Source organism: Phascolarctos cinereus, unplaced genomic scaffold (genome assembly GCF_003287225.1).
Source record: "Phascolarctos cinereus isolate Bilbo 61053 unplaced genomic scaffold, phaCin_HiC Scaffold_3;HRSCAF=262, whole genome shotgun sequence".
NCBI classification, from domain to species: domain Eukaryota; kingdom Metazoa; phylum Chordata; class Mammalia; order Diprotodontia; family Phascolarctidae; genus Phascolarctos; species Phascolarctos cinereus.
In genome coordinates, this window is record NW_027555736.1 from 24,918,099 (window position 1) to 24,935,117 (window position 17,019).

Genomic DNA, 17,019 nt, shown 5'->3' on the forward strand with positions numbered 1-17,019 from the left:
AACCCCATAGTTCTTTCTTTGGATGTGGATAGCATTTTCCATCATGAGGCCTTTGGAGATGTCTTAGATCCTTGTATTGCTGAGAAGGGTTAAGTTTATCAATATTAGTCATTGCACAATGTGGCTGTTACTGTGTACAACGTTCTCTTGGTTCTGCTCACTTCACTCAGCATCAGACCATACAAGTCTTTCCAGGTTTTTCCGAAGTCAGCCTGTTCATCATTTCTTACAGCACAATAGTTACATTCCATTACATTCATATTCCACAACTTGCTCAGCCATTCCCCAGTTGATGGGCATCCTCTCAATTTCCAGTTCTTTCGTGCTATAGACTTTTAAAAAATAACTTTAAAAAGGTTTTTTTTGCATTATTAATATATTGATATATTTCTTATTAAAATTTAACATATTCATTGTCATGCTCTTCAGTCAGTTTCTGAACTTTGTAAAAATCTTTCATTAGCTGCTGATCAGTGATTGAAAGGATTACATTTGTAATCTGCCTTAAGGTCACCCAAAGAATGAGGTTTTAATTCACATGGGACAGTTTTGACATGACCCCACAAGAAAAGTCAGAGAGATCAAGTGACTGAGGTAGCCAGGTGAGGTCAGGACCTCCACCAGCAATCTGCCCGTAGGAGAGGGCCATCTAGATTCTGTGGCTGCATTCATTGGACTTGTTCACCCTGCCTGCAGGACAGCTGGCCTTGATTTTTATACCTCCTCTGTACTGTCTGCTCCTGGGACCCGGAATGAGTTTGGAGTGAGAACTTCTGCTGTCTCCTCATTCCCATCTGGCTATAGTACTCCTCTCAGCTTCTTTCTTCATCATCCTCCCCTGACTCTCTCTCTGCCACCCCACACCCTTTCAGCTTCGATTTGTGTGTTGGTTGTCTTCCCCATTCAGTTATAGATTGCTTGAGGACAGGGACTATCTTGCTGTCTTTTTAAAAAAAAATTTCTGTGTGTTTGTTTCCCTAATGCTTAGCCCATGCCTGGCAACAGTAGTAGGCACATGTGTGTAACAGTTAAGTAGTGTAAGTTGTACAACTGTAGGAGTTTTTAAGAGTTTAAAACTGCACTTAAGATTTTTGGGACACGTCATATTGTAATGTGAGCTTGTGTTGGTGTTTTGTTACTAGTGAGATCACTTAATGTCAGTTTCCTGATAAGTCTGTAGTAATTGCTACCACTTCACCTTTCATGCCTGTTTCAGTACTTTTCAAAATTGTTGGGCTGCTTTTTGGAAGGTGTGACAATTTCAGGTGTGTTCATTTCTCGAACTAGGGGGGAGACCTTCCTTGCTCTTTTTTTTTTTTAAATTCCACGAGCACTTTGTGATATTCTTTGAATACTTACTTTTTTAAAAATAGGAGTCACTTACTGTACTGAATAGTTTTTCCCAAAACTTTGTGTTTTATGGTTAAAGGTCACAGCTTAGCTCTGTGTGGGTCACCCCACACTGCCTAGTTGTTCATCCTTTGTTTTTGAAGAGGACCAGTGACATCATGGGTGATATCTTGATTTGCCTGTGAGTTGGATTTAAGTGAGGCAGAGTTGTGAAAGTTGGCAGCTCACTCTCTTCCTAAATCAGTGAAGTCTAGTGGCAGGACAAAAATCAAGAAGATTGGCAGTGGTCCTGAATGCAGTTGACCTTGTTATCTTCAGTGTCTGACCAGTAACCAACGTCTAAGCATTCCACAACTTCAGCCACCTTCATGGCAGTTGGAACAGATTGTTCTCATCCCTGCATTCTGCCAGGGAAGGTCATCACATGCTTGGGGTAGACATCCCCCTGACTCACTGACAAGTTTGAGGCCTGTTGGTTACCCCCAACCTGGTTTAGCCCGTCTGCAGATATGGTTTACTGAGGTGTGGCTACAGCTTCTTTGGAACCACAGATTGAATGCTAGGTAGAGACCAAAGGTGGGTGTGCAGTCCTGAAAAGGGCTCAGTAAGCCCTCACATTGGAGGTGCTAGTCCTCCCCAAACATCCTCTACCCCCCACAGTGCCCACTACAAGGCCTTACACCAAGGAGACATGGATACCAAGGTGGCAACAGTAGAGTCTAGCTGGCAGGGAAGGGGGCAGCTTGAAAGAGGCTGGAGTTGTTTTAGGACTGGAACGTTGTTCCTGAGCAAGCTTTGTTTATAATCTAACAGTGCTATTGCCCCGAGTATGAAGTTTTGGGAGGATAGAAGGGCCTTCTCCCAGAATTGGAACCCTCCTTGTTATGAGGTGGTTAACATGAAGGGATTAGCACTGCTTTGCTCTTGTTAAACACTTAACATTTCCTTAAGTGTTTAAGTTTCCTTTTCTTGTGATTTACTAGTTTTAAGATTTAAGCATATTTTCAAGCATTAAGCAACTACTAGGCATATGTGCTAGGCTCTGTGTTAGAAACTAGGAATACAAAGACAAAAGTGAAAGGTTCTCTGGCTTCAAGGAGCTTAAGTTTTATCAAGGGAAACCTTAAGTTAAGTGTAACCAAAATATATACAAAGTAAATAAAAGATCATTTAGTAAGGGAGGCAGTAACAGCTGAGGGAATGGTGAAAAGCCTCATAGGACATGAATGCCGCTTGAGCCATTATCGAACATTCAGGATTTTACAAGGTGGAGGGAAGAAGGAATTATGTCACAGGCTTGATGATGAGGGCTTGAGGAAGTTGGGAGATGGAATGTCATAGATGAGAAGCTGCATTTTGGTTGGCCTGTAGAGTATGTGAAAGGAGTAATGGAGAAGAGGACTTTGCATTTGATCCTCACTTCAATAGGAAGCCCCTGCTGGAGGTTTTGGAGCTGGAAAGTAAGTTGGTCAGATCTGTAGAAATCTCACTTTGGGAGAGACTTGAGGCAGGGATCCTAAGAAAGAGACTTTTCCAGTAGTTTAGGTGAGACGTGATGAGAGCCTGAACTGGGGTGGTGGCTTGTGTAAACACAGGAGAGGGTGGATGGAAGAAATGTTACGGACATTGGCTATGGGAAGACGAAGGAGAGTTGTTCGTGGAGGATGACTTTGAAGTTGAGAACCTTAGTGAGTAGAAGGAGGAGAGTGGGATCTTCTTTACATTACTCACTTGGGTGATTATAAAGAATATGGTCTACTATGGAATATTCCTTGCAAAAAGCCTACCTTTTTCCTGTTGATACCTTCATCAAAAACATTCTCAAGTTGGGGGTAGATCATTTTCATAAAAATTGTACATAGATGAGAAAGGAGGGATGATTTCTACTCCCATGGTCGTGATACCATTGGTGTGGAAAGGAGAGGGGGAGAGGAGAGAGTCCTAAGAATCACAGTTTTGAGACAGTTTTTAGTTTTCTATAAACTTTAACTTTATTTTACTATTAACTTTATAATCTTTAACTAGAGTTATTGATATGCTCTGAATGTCAGAATCCGGTCCAGTGACAGTGAAAAACTAAACTTATGATTTAACATTCTAGCTATACCAAAATTAGAAAACAGAAGGAAATTGCTGCAGAATGGAAGGATATCTTAGCCTTTCTTTGGAGGAAGAAATCAAGGAGCTGGTAGAACTGTGGTTATTGTGCATCCAAAGGAAACAAGAAACATAATTGCATGGGATTCTTGTGGTGGTGACGACGATGATGGTGGCAACGTGGTCTTGAAACCCCTCACTGTCCTGGATGTGCGCCAGTTTTTCAGCCTTCAGTCTGAAAGGTGGAATCCAGAACTGAGCACAGCTCTGCATGTACATGGTTCTGTGTGGTTCTGGCAGTGCCATCACTTCCATAGGCTGGATTTTATGCATCTCCAAATACAGCCTAAAATGACATGAGCTGTTTTATGGCAAGCAGTTTGCTCTGTTGACTCATATTGAACTTTCAGGCCTATAATACTTCCTGCTCCCTCCCCCCAAGATTTTTTTTTCAGATGAACACCTGTTTTAGTCACGCCTCTCTTATCTTGTACTTCTGCAGTTGATTTTCTGAAACCAAATACAGAACTTTAATATTTACCTTTCAAGCTTCACAGTCTTGATTTTTTCCTATCATTCTGACCTTCAAGATCTCTTTAAATCTTTCTAGGCTTCTGTTTTCTTATCTGTAACATACAGTTGGATTAGAGCAGGGATTAAAAGCTTTTTTGCTATCAGCAGGTGGAGACCTATGGATGCCTCAGAATAACGTTTTTAGATTAATTGAAGGAAATGGTAAATTTCAGTTACAAGGTAATGGAAATATGTAATTTGTTGCCCATCCAAAGTTCCTGACCCCTCAATCTATCCATGGACCCATAGACTCCAAGTTAATAATCATTTACTAAGCACCTAGTATGTGCCAGGCACTGTGCTGAGTGTTGGTGATGAAAAAGGAAGGCAAAAGGCAGTTGTTGCTCTCAAGGGCCTCATGAGGAGATGACGTGCAACGACTTTGCACAGACAAGACATCTACAAGATAAACTGGCGATGCTTAGCAGGAGGAAGGTGCTAACTAACATTAAAAGAGATTGGGAAGGGCTTTTCACGGAAGTGGGTTTTGTGGCCTTGAAGGAGGCCAGGAGGCATAGATGAGGAGGAGAATTCCAGGCTTGGGGTACAGCTAGTAAACACTCCCAGAATTGGGAGGTGAAGTGTCTAGTTTGAAGAATAGCAAGGAGGCTAGTATCATTGGGTTACAGAATGGGATAGGGGTGAGGAGATGGGCTCTAAGGTACAAGACTGGCAAGGTAGGAAAGGGGACAGGTTGTGTAGGGCCTTGAACAACAAAAGGGATTTTGTATTTGCTCTCAAAGGTGATAGGGAGCTATTGGGCTTCATCGCATGGCTAGGGTGTGTGTGACATGATCAGACTTGCTTAGGAGATCACTTTAACAGCTGAGTAGAGGGTGGACTGAAGTGGGAGTAGACAGGAGGAAGGGAGACCAACCATCAGGCCATTGCCGTAGTCCATGTGTGGAATAGCACAGGGGATGACCCTGTCAGAGGAGAGAAAGGGGAGCACACAAGAGATGTTAACAGTGTATCATCTGGGTGTGACAGAGTCAGAGGATGATGTTTAGGCTCGGCGCCAAGGGGAGAGGTGGTGTTACCCTTGACAGGAAGAGGAAAGTTAGGAGGGGGGAGGGAAGAAATGGGAAGTTCAGTTTCGGACACATTGAGTTGGCGATGTCTACAAGACGTCCCACTTGAGATGTTTACTAGGCAGTTTTAGGCATAAGACTGGAGGTCAGCAGAGAGGTTAAATCATTAGATTTGAAAATAATCGGTATAGCAGCAACTAGGTGGTGCAGTGGATAGAGCACCGGCCTTGAAGTCAGGAGGACCTGAGTTCAAATCTGGCCTCAGACCAAACACATGACACTTACTAGGTGTGTGATCCTGGGCAAGTCACTTAACCCCAATTGCCTTTAAAAAAAAAAAGAAAAAGAAAAGAATCAGTATAGAGGTAACTAAATGCATGAAAAGAACAAAGAAAAAAAAAGGAGAGAGAGGAAGGAAGGAAGGAAAAATGCATTTAAGTGCCAGCATGTGCTAAACATTTTACAAATATATCTCATTTGATCCTCACAAAAACCTGGTAAGATAGACACTATTATGATCCCTATTTTATAGTTGAGAAAACTGAAGCAGACAGGTGTTGTGGGAAATGATGACACCACCAAGTGCTCTGTGGAGCCCTCCAAGGTTAGTGGGTGTGACCTGGACCGGGATCCATCAAAGGAGACCGAGGAGTGGTCAGAGAGGTAGGAGGAGAACCAGGAGAGAGGGATGTCCCCCAAAGCCAGAGAAAAGAGTCCCAAGAAGGAGAAAGGTGGTCACTGGTGTCAGAGGCTACAGAGAGCTTAAGCATACCTGCACTGGGTGGCTTTTAGGTTCCTTCCCTTTCCACATCCGTGAACCTTACAAAGTGGCAGAATTGGAACAGGAAGGGCTTGGGGAAGAGGCATCTTTCATCCCGGTCTGCCCAAGTGGAACTTGGCCTTTTTTCTTTCATCTGCCTTTTGAATATGTTGAATTGGATCATCTGCTGTATTAAAAGTTCTTTCAGAAACCAAAACACCTTCTTCTTTACAAAATACTCAGAAAATGTTTGATGCTTATTGATAAACTGAATTTAGATTAGATGGAAAGAAGGAGTTTGTTTCATGTCAACAAGCATTTAGGTGCCAGCTGCCTTATTCTCTGAATTGGGAGAGAGCAAAACTTAAGCGAGTGCTAGGTTTCTTCTGCACCACAGTTACTAGGAGAATGTAGCCTGTTAGAACCTGAAAGGAACTCAAGCGGACTTGTGGCATGCAGCCATCTCGTTAGGGAGATGAGGAAACTGAAGATGAGAGTGAAGAGCCTGCCCAATATCACAGCTTTTAAGTGCTCTTGACTCATAGAAAGTTCCAGAGAGAGATTAGCAGAAAGTGCTGGAGTTATGGTCAAAGGGCCTAGGTTTGGGTTCTTCTGTTTCTGTGACCTTTGGCTAGTCACTTTCTCTAAGAGCCTCAGTTTCTTCATCTGTAAAATGGAGTTGGGCTAGATCTCCAAGTTTCCTTGCAGCCCCCCAACCTGTGAGCTGGGGACCACAAAGTGTTTTGTGAAGGCTTCAGGTCAGCAGGGGAGGTATTAATGACTGAGGCTTCCCATAAAGCTCTGCCCCTGCCTGTCAGTAGGTCACTCAGGTCACTGGTCCTCAGTGTTCTCACCTGTAAAGTGAGACTCAGCCAGCTAGATAAGAGATCTCAGCTTTTCATAGAATTTTAGAGCTGAACGGATCTTAAACATTCTCACTTGATGACTGTGAACTTGGATGGGAAAACATGTGTCCTGTGTGTTTCTTATCATGCATTTAAAAATAGTATTCTGAGTAGGGGACCGTAGATTTCCTCCAGATTACCCATGACTTAGAAAAGGTCTAGAACCTACTGACCTAGTCTAGCCTTTCTCATTTTACAGATCATTTCTTAAGTTCCCTCCCAGTTCCACTATCCTCTGATTCCCAAAGTATACTACTCAATTCCGTGGGATTCTTGAATCACGAAAACTTTCTTGAGAATGATTCGAAGCGTTTTATGCATAGCTGACAGAATAAATTTTCTGTGAGCATTTCATTTTCAGTTTGAGAACCTGTCTGATTAACTCTGCAAACAATTCTTGCTTTCTTCAGTGTGGATGTTCTTTCCACAGTCTTAGGAGATTGTTTAATGAATTAATTGGCTAATATTCCAGTGATGAGCTTCTCACAGCTTTGCTGATTGAGTTTTTGGGAGACATAGACACCGTCAGACCTGGTGCATAGTAAGTGCTTAATAAATTTACTCTGCCTGTACTTGGCAGGACAGACCGGAGCCTGCCTCTCCCACAGCCTTTGAGAACCCAGAGTCCCCTCCACACCCTGATGTAGCATTGGGGTAGGACAGTAGGATCCTAGAGCTGGAGATGCAGTGGACTCCTCATTGTACAGATGAGGAGACTGAGGCAGAGAAAGATAAAAGGGAGTGCCCTATTACTTGGACTAGTATATCTGAGACAGGATTTGGACCCAGGTCTTTCTGATGCCCAAGTCTGCCTCTCTGTGCACAACACCATAATATTGTGGAGTGCAGTGGAGACTTTAAGTCCTAAAAGTCTTTATCATAGTATCTGTGAAAACTAAAAACATACTGTATATTGTCTGTGTTGATGCAGTTTCTAGAGTTTTCCTTTTTTGGTTACATAACTAAAACTTTATCTCTTAATTGTGAATAGTAACTTGCTAATGTAGAAAGGGGTAGCTAGGGCATGGTGGTGCTATGCTATAATGAGACTAAGTATGACATTAAGTTCATATAGGAGCAGAGCCATATATATCCTAGGAAGGTCTGATCTGAAGAAATCCTTTTAAATTAGAGGGGGAAAAAGCAACATTGATCATCTGATAGGTGTCTGAGTAATATAGTTAGCAAGTACCAAGTGTTTGACAACTAATATTGTCAACCCTATTGAGTTTTTCTTCTAACTCTTTTTGCGTACTTGGTACCTCTGGTAGTAGGAGGTGAGACAAATTGAGTATCATCACATTTTTATTTATTAGTTCACATCTTTGAGGAATAAAACTGATAGTAAGTGAGCTTTTGTTATTTATAGATTTGTTTACCCTCATTATCTGATTCTTCCCACCCTTAATAACTTCCTAATTTTAGAGCTAGATAGGACCTCAGAAACTGGCTAGTCTAACTAGTGCCTGAACAAGAGTCCATTCTACAGTATTCCCTAGAAATGATCCACAAACCTCTGCTCAGCGATTTCCAGTGAGAGGAAACTCACTTTCCCCTGGCAGCCCACTCCACTCTTGGATCCAGCTTTGAGTGTTAAGAAATTTATCCATCTCTCTTCATTTCCTCCCAGTTCTGTCTGCCCTGTGGGGTCAAGCAGAAGCTTTAATCCCTGCCCTACATGAAAGCCTCCAAATACCATAAAGCAGCTTCCTATTTTTCTAAGCTCAGTATGCCCAGCTCCCTCAGCCCACCTCCAGTTTTGTCACTGGGTTGGTTACTTGGTTTAGGCCCATTGTACTTTATTGGTGTCTTTTCTAAAACATGGTACCCAGACCTGAATGTGGCCTCTTATTCCTCATGTTCTGGACACGACATTGTTGCCTTGGCTCACTGCTTGCCCTGAGTCCCCTATTCAGCAGCCCTCTGGCATTTTTGTTTTCCAGGCTCATCAGCAGAGCAGGAAAGCAGACCGGTTGTTAGCTGCAGGGAAATACGAAGAAGCCATTTTGTGTCACCAACAGGCGGCTGGTAGGTGTTCTAGAAGAAATGTTCCCACTAAATGATAGTAACTTTTGTGCTAACTTGAGCAGTTTCACTTCCCCTACACATGTCTTCACAGTCCTTTATTTAGAATGGAAAGAGCAGTAATAACACTCTGGCCTTCACATGTAGAATCTCCAGTGGAACATTTGTTTTTCCACTGGTGGTGATGGCTGCGTGCTAATCAGCCTCTCGGACTTGTTCCTTCTTGCATGGAAGAATTAATCTTATAAGAACCTATGATGGCGTCCTAAGGCTGGTCAGAGATTATTGGGGGAATTCCATGGAGCCTATCAATTTGTAATGACAGAAACTGATTGTAGGATGAGTATCAGTTTGTTCACTATTTCACCCAGGGAGGTGGGCGTGGATTTCAAAGAGTTGACCATTTGGGGTTCTGAATCTAAGTGGCTGGACCAGTGTCAGCCACCTTTATCTGCTTTCTCATTCTGAGAAGAACCCTCAGAGTGCATCACTTGAACACCCCTTTTGGTTCTAAAATTCTCTGTCCTGATTTTTTGTCACGTTCAGGTGTAGAGAAATGAAAGGAAGCAGACTTCCAGAGCTTGTCAGCTTAATTAAGAGACATATTACTCAAGTCTGATTAGTAAGTCCGACAAAGATAATTGACTTAGATATGGGGCTGGGTGGTTTTCTTGGTTTTAGTAATTTTAAACCAATTAGTCTTTATCTAGTGCTGTATTGTGGTATTCTAAGTATAGCAAATTATTTTGATTCGAAATATACAGAAATAGACACCCTCGTGTTTTCTAAAATAAGGTGCACAATGTAACTCATAATGAAGGTCCACAGTGGAAATTATTAATCTACAGAAAAGATGTTCTGGGTGAAACAAATTAGGATTTTGAACAGCAGTCTGAAGTTAAATCCCTGTCTTAGGACATGGGAACAGGGGAAAGTTAAGAATAAATTGAGGCCACTTCTGAGTCAGCACCAGGAGCTCAGAGGTTCTTCGGTGAGCATGTTCCAGAGCTCTACTTCTGGCCTTCCCTGCTTTTAGTAAAGGTACGGTTTCTTTCCTTATTGTGGAGTGACTAAAATGGCTTCATGGTTTGTCTGTGAGCAGTCCACTTTTCTTGAGAATTTAGTTTGTAAATGAATTGAGACAAGGAACTCATGTAAGTTAGGAACTTGCTGCTAGAAATAAGTGTGAGTGTAGTTGCTGTAAGGAAACAAGCTGACCAGTAAACAGTGGGGTCAGGAGCAGAAATCCTGTCTAAACTTCACCCAAAATGAGGTTACTTTGGCTTATAGGAAAGAAAGGGAATGTGAGATTCTGGCAGACTCTTAAGGAATTTAGCAAAGTGAGATGGGCACAACACGACTGCTGGCCATCTGGCTCCTGGCGGTCATGCGAGCGCTTAGTTGGCCGATGAAAACATAAGGCAGCTAGCTAGCAGGGCCAGACCAAAGGACTTTGGCTGTCAAGAGAGAGATTCAGAGAGGGAACAATTGAGGTGACCCAAGAGCACACTGAACATCTGAAAACTTGTTTGACCAACTTGTAGATGAAAACAGATCTCTGGCTTTCTGTCCTCATGTGGCTGGCGGGGAGAGAGGCTGTAGAGAGGGGAAAGCTGAGGACAATGGGCACATTACATTTCTACTGGAGCAGATCGGTGTCCATCATTCATGGGACATGCTTTGCCATATTTCTGCAATCAGGCTGCACAATCATGGCTTTGTGCTTTGGTAATAGTTTAACAGATTGCTGAGAGAATTTTAATAGATATTGCTTTAAAAAAAATCAGCAGGGTGCCTGAGAATTAGTCCCTTTTGCTTGCCAGTTACCCTGAATATACTTTAAATACTGGGTTTGGGTACCACATTTAGTCAAAATGGGGGGTAGGGAGGAGGGTGAAGAGCAGTTTGATCAGACTTTGTAGGATTGAACGTTTTAGTGTTTGAAATGTGCCTGAGGTCTGTTGTGATTGAGTTGTGTGACCTTGGGCAAAGCATGGGAACCTCTCTGGTTCTGGTTTTTCCTTTGTGAGTGAGGGAGTTGAACTGATTCTCAAAATGTCTTTTCCAACACTGTGGCTCCAAGTATATGGTTCATATGAGTCTTTAAACATAGCTCTGAACAGGACTGGGAGAAGAGCAGGTATGGTGGATCTAGGGTCTGGGTTCAAGTCCTACCCCTTCCACTTAACACTTTGGGAAAGTGACTTGTCTCAGCTTCAGTCTCCTCATTCACAGCAGGAGAGGGTTGGACTCGAGCACCCCCAAGCTTCCAGCCCAGAAGTCTGTGATTCTGCAAACTTGAGCCGACAGAAGTGGGGCGTGTGTGAAATGTCCTCATCAGACTTCACTTCAAAGAGTCTTGAGGAGCTTCACTTTTTTTCCTATCCCTTTTCAGAACAAACTGTATGATGGGCTTGAAATGATTTGCATATTTTTAGTGAGTAAATGATGGTTTTGCAGTAGCAATCCTTCATTCTTGGTTTGCGGTTTTGTCATTTTCACGGGCTTCTGTGATCATGAGAAAGCAATCAAATTTATTTTTCATTCACAATGAATGTGCAGACATAAAGACAACATCCCCTCAGTTGGATCAGGGGATTTCCTCACTTAAAGTGTCCTTAATTGAATTGCTCTCTTCTTTCAATGCTGGTTCCTAGATTCCAGAGCTGGAGAACATAGCAGAATGTCAAGCCACATATTCAATACAGATATGCTGTGTGGGATTTGAGGCAGTGGGTACATATAAGGTGTAGCTAAAACATGGTGCTGCCTTCCAGGGATGTAGCTTTAAGGATAAGACGGCACTGTTGAGTGTAGCAGAAGTGCATTGGGAAGTTACAAAGTGAAGTGTTGTGTGAGGTTTGCGGGGAAAGGGGCGGCTGCCAGCCAGGGGGAAGTTCCATGGAGATGGTGACATGAGAATTAGGTTTTAAAGGGTGGTAGCAGTTCAGCAGGTGAAGAGAGGGAAAGAAAGAGGTCATTTAAGGCACAAGAAGTGGCCTGAGGCAAGGCCTTGAGACCAAAGAGCATAAAGGCATGTCCAAGGGGTTAGCTGGATTATAGAATGTTTGGAGGGGAGTCATGTGAGGTAGCTAGGAAGATAAGGTGGTTGCAGGCTGTGGAGGGCTTTGAATGAATGATGGGCAGAGAAGATCAAACTATACTCAGAAGTCAGTAGGAGAGCCTACAGTTTTTTGGTCCAAGGCAGGAATGACCAAATCCATGTATAAAAATTATTCTGGCAGTGATAAGATGAAGACAGATTAGAGGCATCTTAAAAGTTATCAGCTCCATCCCTTATTTTATAATTAGAAAATGGAGGCCCTTTAGAGGTCAGGTGATTGCCTAAGGTCATATAGGTAGTAAATGACAGATCCAGGAGAGTCTAGAGGGCAGGAACACTTTTTTTTTTTGTCTTTGTATCTCTCTCCCAGTAACATATGATGTCTGTGAAACCAAGGGAGGAGGAGAGTATATCCAGTAGGTGGAGATGGCTAACACAGTCACAAAATTACAGCAGATTAAGACTGTATTACTTCTAGCAGCTCAAGTGTAGGGGAGAAAGTGGATTCAGGCATGGCCCGAATAGTGGAAAGACCAGGGGATGGAAGATTTAAGGGAAGAATATAGTAGAGTCAAGTCTGAGAGAAAACAGAAGTGCAGCCAGAAAAGGAGTGATGGATTGAGGGCTGCCGTTGAGAGAAGAGACCACAGTAATAGTCCTGACCTCGCAGATTATAATCAAAAGGGAGAGGCTTCCTCTTTGCAGTGGTAGAGGTACAAGTGGAAAATGACTGTCAGGAGACATAAGTTTGGCGAACTTGGAGGCCCGATTGTTTGAGGGGATGTTGGCATGAATGTTGAGCTCTCCATATAGAAGAGCAGAGGTCTGGGTGCAGAGGAAAACTATGCAATAAGATACTACATTTGAGAAAGTGAACTGGGCCTGTACCCCAGAGACCAAAGAAAGAGGAAACGGTCATAAAGTGCAAAACTTTATAATGAATTATTTTTGTAGTGGTAAAGAACTAGAAATTAACAGGGTACCCATCAATTAGGGTATAAGTGTCTGAGGCCATATTTGAAGCCGGGTAGATGAAGCTTCCTGACTCCAGGCGTAGCAGTCTGTCTACTTCACCACCTAGCTGGCCTCTAAATAAATGGAATGGAATGGCATTGTGCTGTAAGCTCCGCCCTTTGGCTCCTTAGTTATAGAAGACACCGTTGGTACTGGAGCTGCCTGATTCCTCTGCATTGGTAGAGCCAAGGGCTAGAAGAGGCTTAGAGCAGTTGGGATTAAGGGTATAGACAGAAGGTTTAGCGTTAGTGAGCAGTGGTGATTTTGTAGTGATAGGCTCACAGGGGAAGTGATTTACCCAAGGTCACCCTTTGTTCTCAACATCTTTCCTGGAAGGCAACCCTCTGTTGGTTATACAAGTGCAATTTTAATATCAGTGTTTTTGACAGTTTATATTATTTGAAATTTATACTTATTGTGTTCTTTGCAAAACTTTTTTTTTATTAATTTTTATTAATATTATTAATATGTCTCTCTTTTTATATAGCATATCTTTCTGAAGCCATGAAGCTGACACAGTCTGAGCAGGTGAGATGCTTTACTTACATTTGTAAGAAAGGATGGCTTGACAGTTTATAGTTGAGGCCCAGGAATGTCACATCAAGTCTTGTTACCCAGACTAGGTCTTGTAAAATACCCTGCCTGGGAAGCCTCTGAGACATTCACGTGTGGACAGTGGTAGGTCCCTTAGGAAGGAGACATTTATTGAGGCCACAGGTTTTGATGTCACATTCTTTTCTGCATATATCCCTCCTGCGCAGTGAGCCTCCTTTTGTTATGGAGATTTAAGAGGAGAGGGAGCAGTTGAGCACAGCTGTGCTCATTTCTTATTTGGGGCTGCTTGGTCACTGTATGGCTTCCTCTCCCCTTGTTGACATCATTGTAGGCATTATGTATATTGTTTTCCTGATTCTCTGTTTTTTTACATCAGTTCATTTGCTTCTCAAACTTCTGAATTTTTCGTATCCATTGTTCCTTACAGCTCAATTATATTCCGTTACATTCATGTAGCACAGTTTTATTACTAATCAGTGGGCATCTGGACTGCTTCCAGTTTCCTACCAGAAAAAGTATTTCTGCAGCCCCCCTTGCAGAAATATTGATCTCTTTGCACTGTCAGTTTGCTTTTCAGTACATGGCCAGATGGCCCAGTCTCAGTCTGGAGTACCAGTCAGAGTCACTCTAGACCTTTGAAATGTTGCTTCCTTGAGCTAAACAGACCCTTGCCCAAGGGGAAAGAAAAGGACTGTCTTTGGATCCTAGATGGACATTATCAGAGATTAGAACTGCAAGGGCCCTCAGGGGCCATCTGGCCCAAGCTCTTCATTCTACAAATGAAAGAACTGAGGAGCCTGAGGGGTGAAGTGCCAGGCACCTGGGCTTCTCACCTTGTGCCCCGTTCAACCTGTTCTCGGCTTCCATGGCGTTTGTTTGTTCTACTCATCTGGTAGTGCCTTCCAGGTTGATTTGTGTGTGTGTGTGTGTGTGTGTGTGTGTGCGCGCATGTGTGTGTGTGCGCGCACGCTTGGTGTCCCAGCAGGTAAACCCTTCCAGGTTGTGCAGAGAGTCATTTTAAATGGCCTCATTAAGTAGAAATTTAGTTCCTGGGTTGTATTTGTAGCCTTTTGGTTCAGCAGATTTATTAGTAGAAGCAATGGGCTCCTCCCTCCTGTTGCTCCAAATGGAAATAAGAGTGATTTTAGGGTTTCCATTGCCCTTGGGCTTATGGATTCATTTCCTAAGAGGCTCTGCACTTACTCAGGGAAAAAATGAGTAAGGGCCATCCATGACTACCTAACTTTGAGAGGTCCAAGCTTGCTACCCTATAGATCAGTGGTTCTCACAGTCTGTGCTGTGCCAGGGGTCCCCCAAATTCTCCCGAACTGAACCTCCTGTTGACACATGAGCCTTTTGACTCTCCTGTGGTGTGTCGCAATTCCTCCTGGCAAGCATAGTATGGTGTCTTGTGAGCCCCTGTGGAAGACCAGCCTTTTTATTAGTCATCATCCCCTTTCTTCTCATCAGCTGGCTGCAGAAGGAATTTCAGCTTTATCCAAGTGGCCTGAGAAAAACCGTCACCCTCAGATTTCAGTGTTGGTGGGTAGGGGGACCTTGGCTACTGGAGCAGATGGCTTTGGTGTGTTTTAAGCACTTTGGAAAAAAATAGGTATTTCCAGACATTTATTTGGGGAAATATATTATTGGAATTATATCTCTTTCTCTAGATGAATTGATAGCCAGCCTATCCTTCAGCAAAATTTTCAGGCTTTCTAAATCTTGATAAGTTTGAATTTTTTTTCTCATTGATTCTTTGACTAAAGAGAGCTTATTAAAATGATAATATTGTAGTTTTTCTTTATGTAACTCCACATTATTAGCAGATTGGACCCAAGAGTAGGGAACTTGAAAGGAATATGGAGAAGCATTGAAGTGCCTTAGCTTTGTAACTTCTGGAAATGACCATTTTCCTCTTTCTAGGCTCAGTTATCACTGGAATTACAAAGGGATAGCCACATGAAACAACTCTTGCTTATTCAGGAGAGGTGGAAAAGAGCAAAGCGGGAGGAAAGGTGGAAAGCACAACAGACTGCTGATGGAACCCCTCATCTCCTGATGTCGTGCAGGCCGCTGGCTGAGGACAGTTCTGAGGGCCCCAGCGTGCCCCGGTCTCAGCAGTTGAATCTTGCCACAGTGCCGGGGGTCCTCGACAGGGACCCAGACACTCTTCTTTTTCTCCTCCAGAAGAGGAAAGACCCGACAGAACCGTGTGCTGGCAGCAAAGTCCCCAAAGATGACAGAACGATGATAGAAGAGCAGGCGACTAAGATCGCCGATCTGAAGCGGCACGTCGAGTTTCTTGTGGCCGACAACGAAAGGCTGAGGAGAGAAAACAAGCAGCTGCGGGCTGAAAAGGCCAGGCTCCAGAAGGCTCCCCTTGACAAGGAATTGGATGTAGATGCTGACTTTGTAGAAAAATCTGAATTATGGAGCCTGCCTCCCCCTGTAGAGACTGCCTCAGCCTCTTCTCCCTGGCAGGAATTTGCAGCCAACACGGGGAAAGCCAAGGACATTCCCATCCCCAACCTTCCTCCCTTGGACTTTCCATCCCCAGAGCTCCAGCTTCTGGAGCTCCCTGAAGATATTCTGAAAGGACTTATGAACAGTTAAATGGAAGCTCACAAGGGGCTAAAATGGTGGTGGTAAGGGCGAGGAAATCATACAGTGAAAACAGCAAAAAGGGAAAACCACAGAGCTAGGGATGGTCCAGTCCAGGTGGAGGAGAAGAGGCCTGGCCATGCTGTAGACCACGGTCACTGTGAAGCACCTCGCACAGCTGAGGAATTGACCGGGGCTGAGGAAGCGGCAGGTGGCAGGCGCTGACCTCTCGAGGGTCTCTCTCCCGTTCAAACCAAATGGCGACCCGAAATAACTTTTTTCAAGCAGCAGTTATTTTCCTTCTCTTAACTTCAGGGTTATGCTATATGTAATAATTAATCTATAATGCCATAAAGGATAACGCAAAATTGAATTAATTCAGGAGCCCAAGGGTGGCCTTGTATTGGAAAGATGCTTTCTATCATGCATTGACTGCATGCATTTTGTTATGCACAATTTATTAATTCTCATGAGGCGTGTCAGTTACATGCCTCCCTAGATGATCCTCCATGTGCCACACTTTGCACTACTCCTAACATGATGATAACCTCAAGACTATTAGGAGAAATGTTTCAGTTTCCACTTTATGAAGAAAGGAACCAAATTATTAGTTCTGCTTTTTTAAAAAAAATTATCAGTTTACATAATCAGGGTGCATCATCAGTTTTAACTTTCTGTTTGCTGTTACTAAAATGTTACGCATCATTTAAAAAATACCCACCGAATTATCCCTTTGTTTTGAATGGTGCATGAATGGAAGTAATGCTAGTTGGCGGTATTTGCAAGAAATCAATAAAATAATTGTGTTTTATTACCCTTGTTGAATCTGATTGGCAGATAGAAGACACATTTGGTGCAGCTCCTCCCATCTGTTGAATTATCACAGTATTGAGTGCATTTCTTCCAGCTGACACTACTTTCATCTGCTCAGGTGTGCTGGGTACAGATTCCTCTGGGTTGGTGATGCTTCTCCCTTGGTCCTCTCTTACCACTGGTGCCACTACCACGGGTGGTCCTAAGGGATGCCTTGGGCTCAGAAGTGCA

At 43.2% G+C, this 17,019-nt stretch overlaps 1 protein-coding gene across 3 annotated transcripts in view; it reads left to right on the top strand.

Moving 5' to 3' along the window:
* Window positions 1-16,789, top strand: part of NRBF2 (nuclear receptor binding factor 2) — a 28,815-nt gene extending 12,026 nt beyond the window's left edge. Inside the window, exons 2-4 of one of the 3 annotated variants that reach the window (XM_020998229.2) lie at window positions 8,660-8,744; window positions 13,307-13,347; window positions 15,298-16,789. In XM_020998229.2, coding sequence (XP_020853888.1) covers window positions 8,660-8,744; window positions 13,307-13,347; window positions 15,298-15,987 — 816 coding nt within the window. In that variant the 3' untranslated portion in view covers window positions 15,988-16,789. Of the gene's footprint in view, window positions 1-8,659; window positions 8,745-8,864; window positions 9,783-13,306; window positions 13,348-15,297 lie in introns of those variants that run through there. The other 2 variants (XM_020998230.2, XM_078150732.1) reach the window with 2 other exon arrangements.
* The last annotated feature ends 230 nt before the right edge of the window (window positions 16,790-17,019 follow it).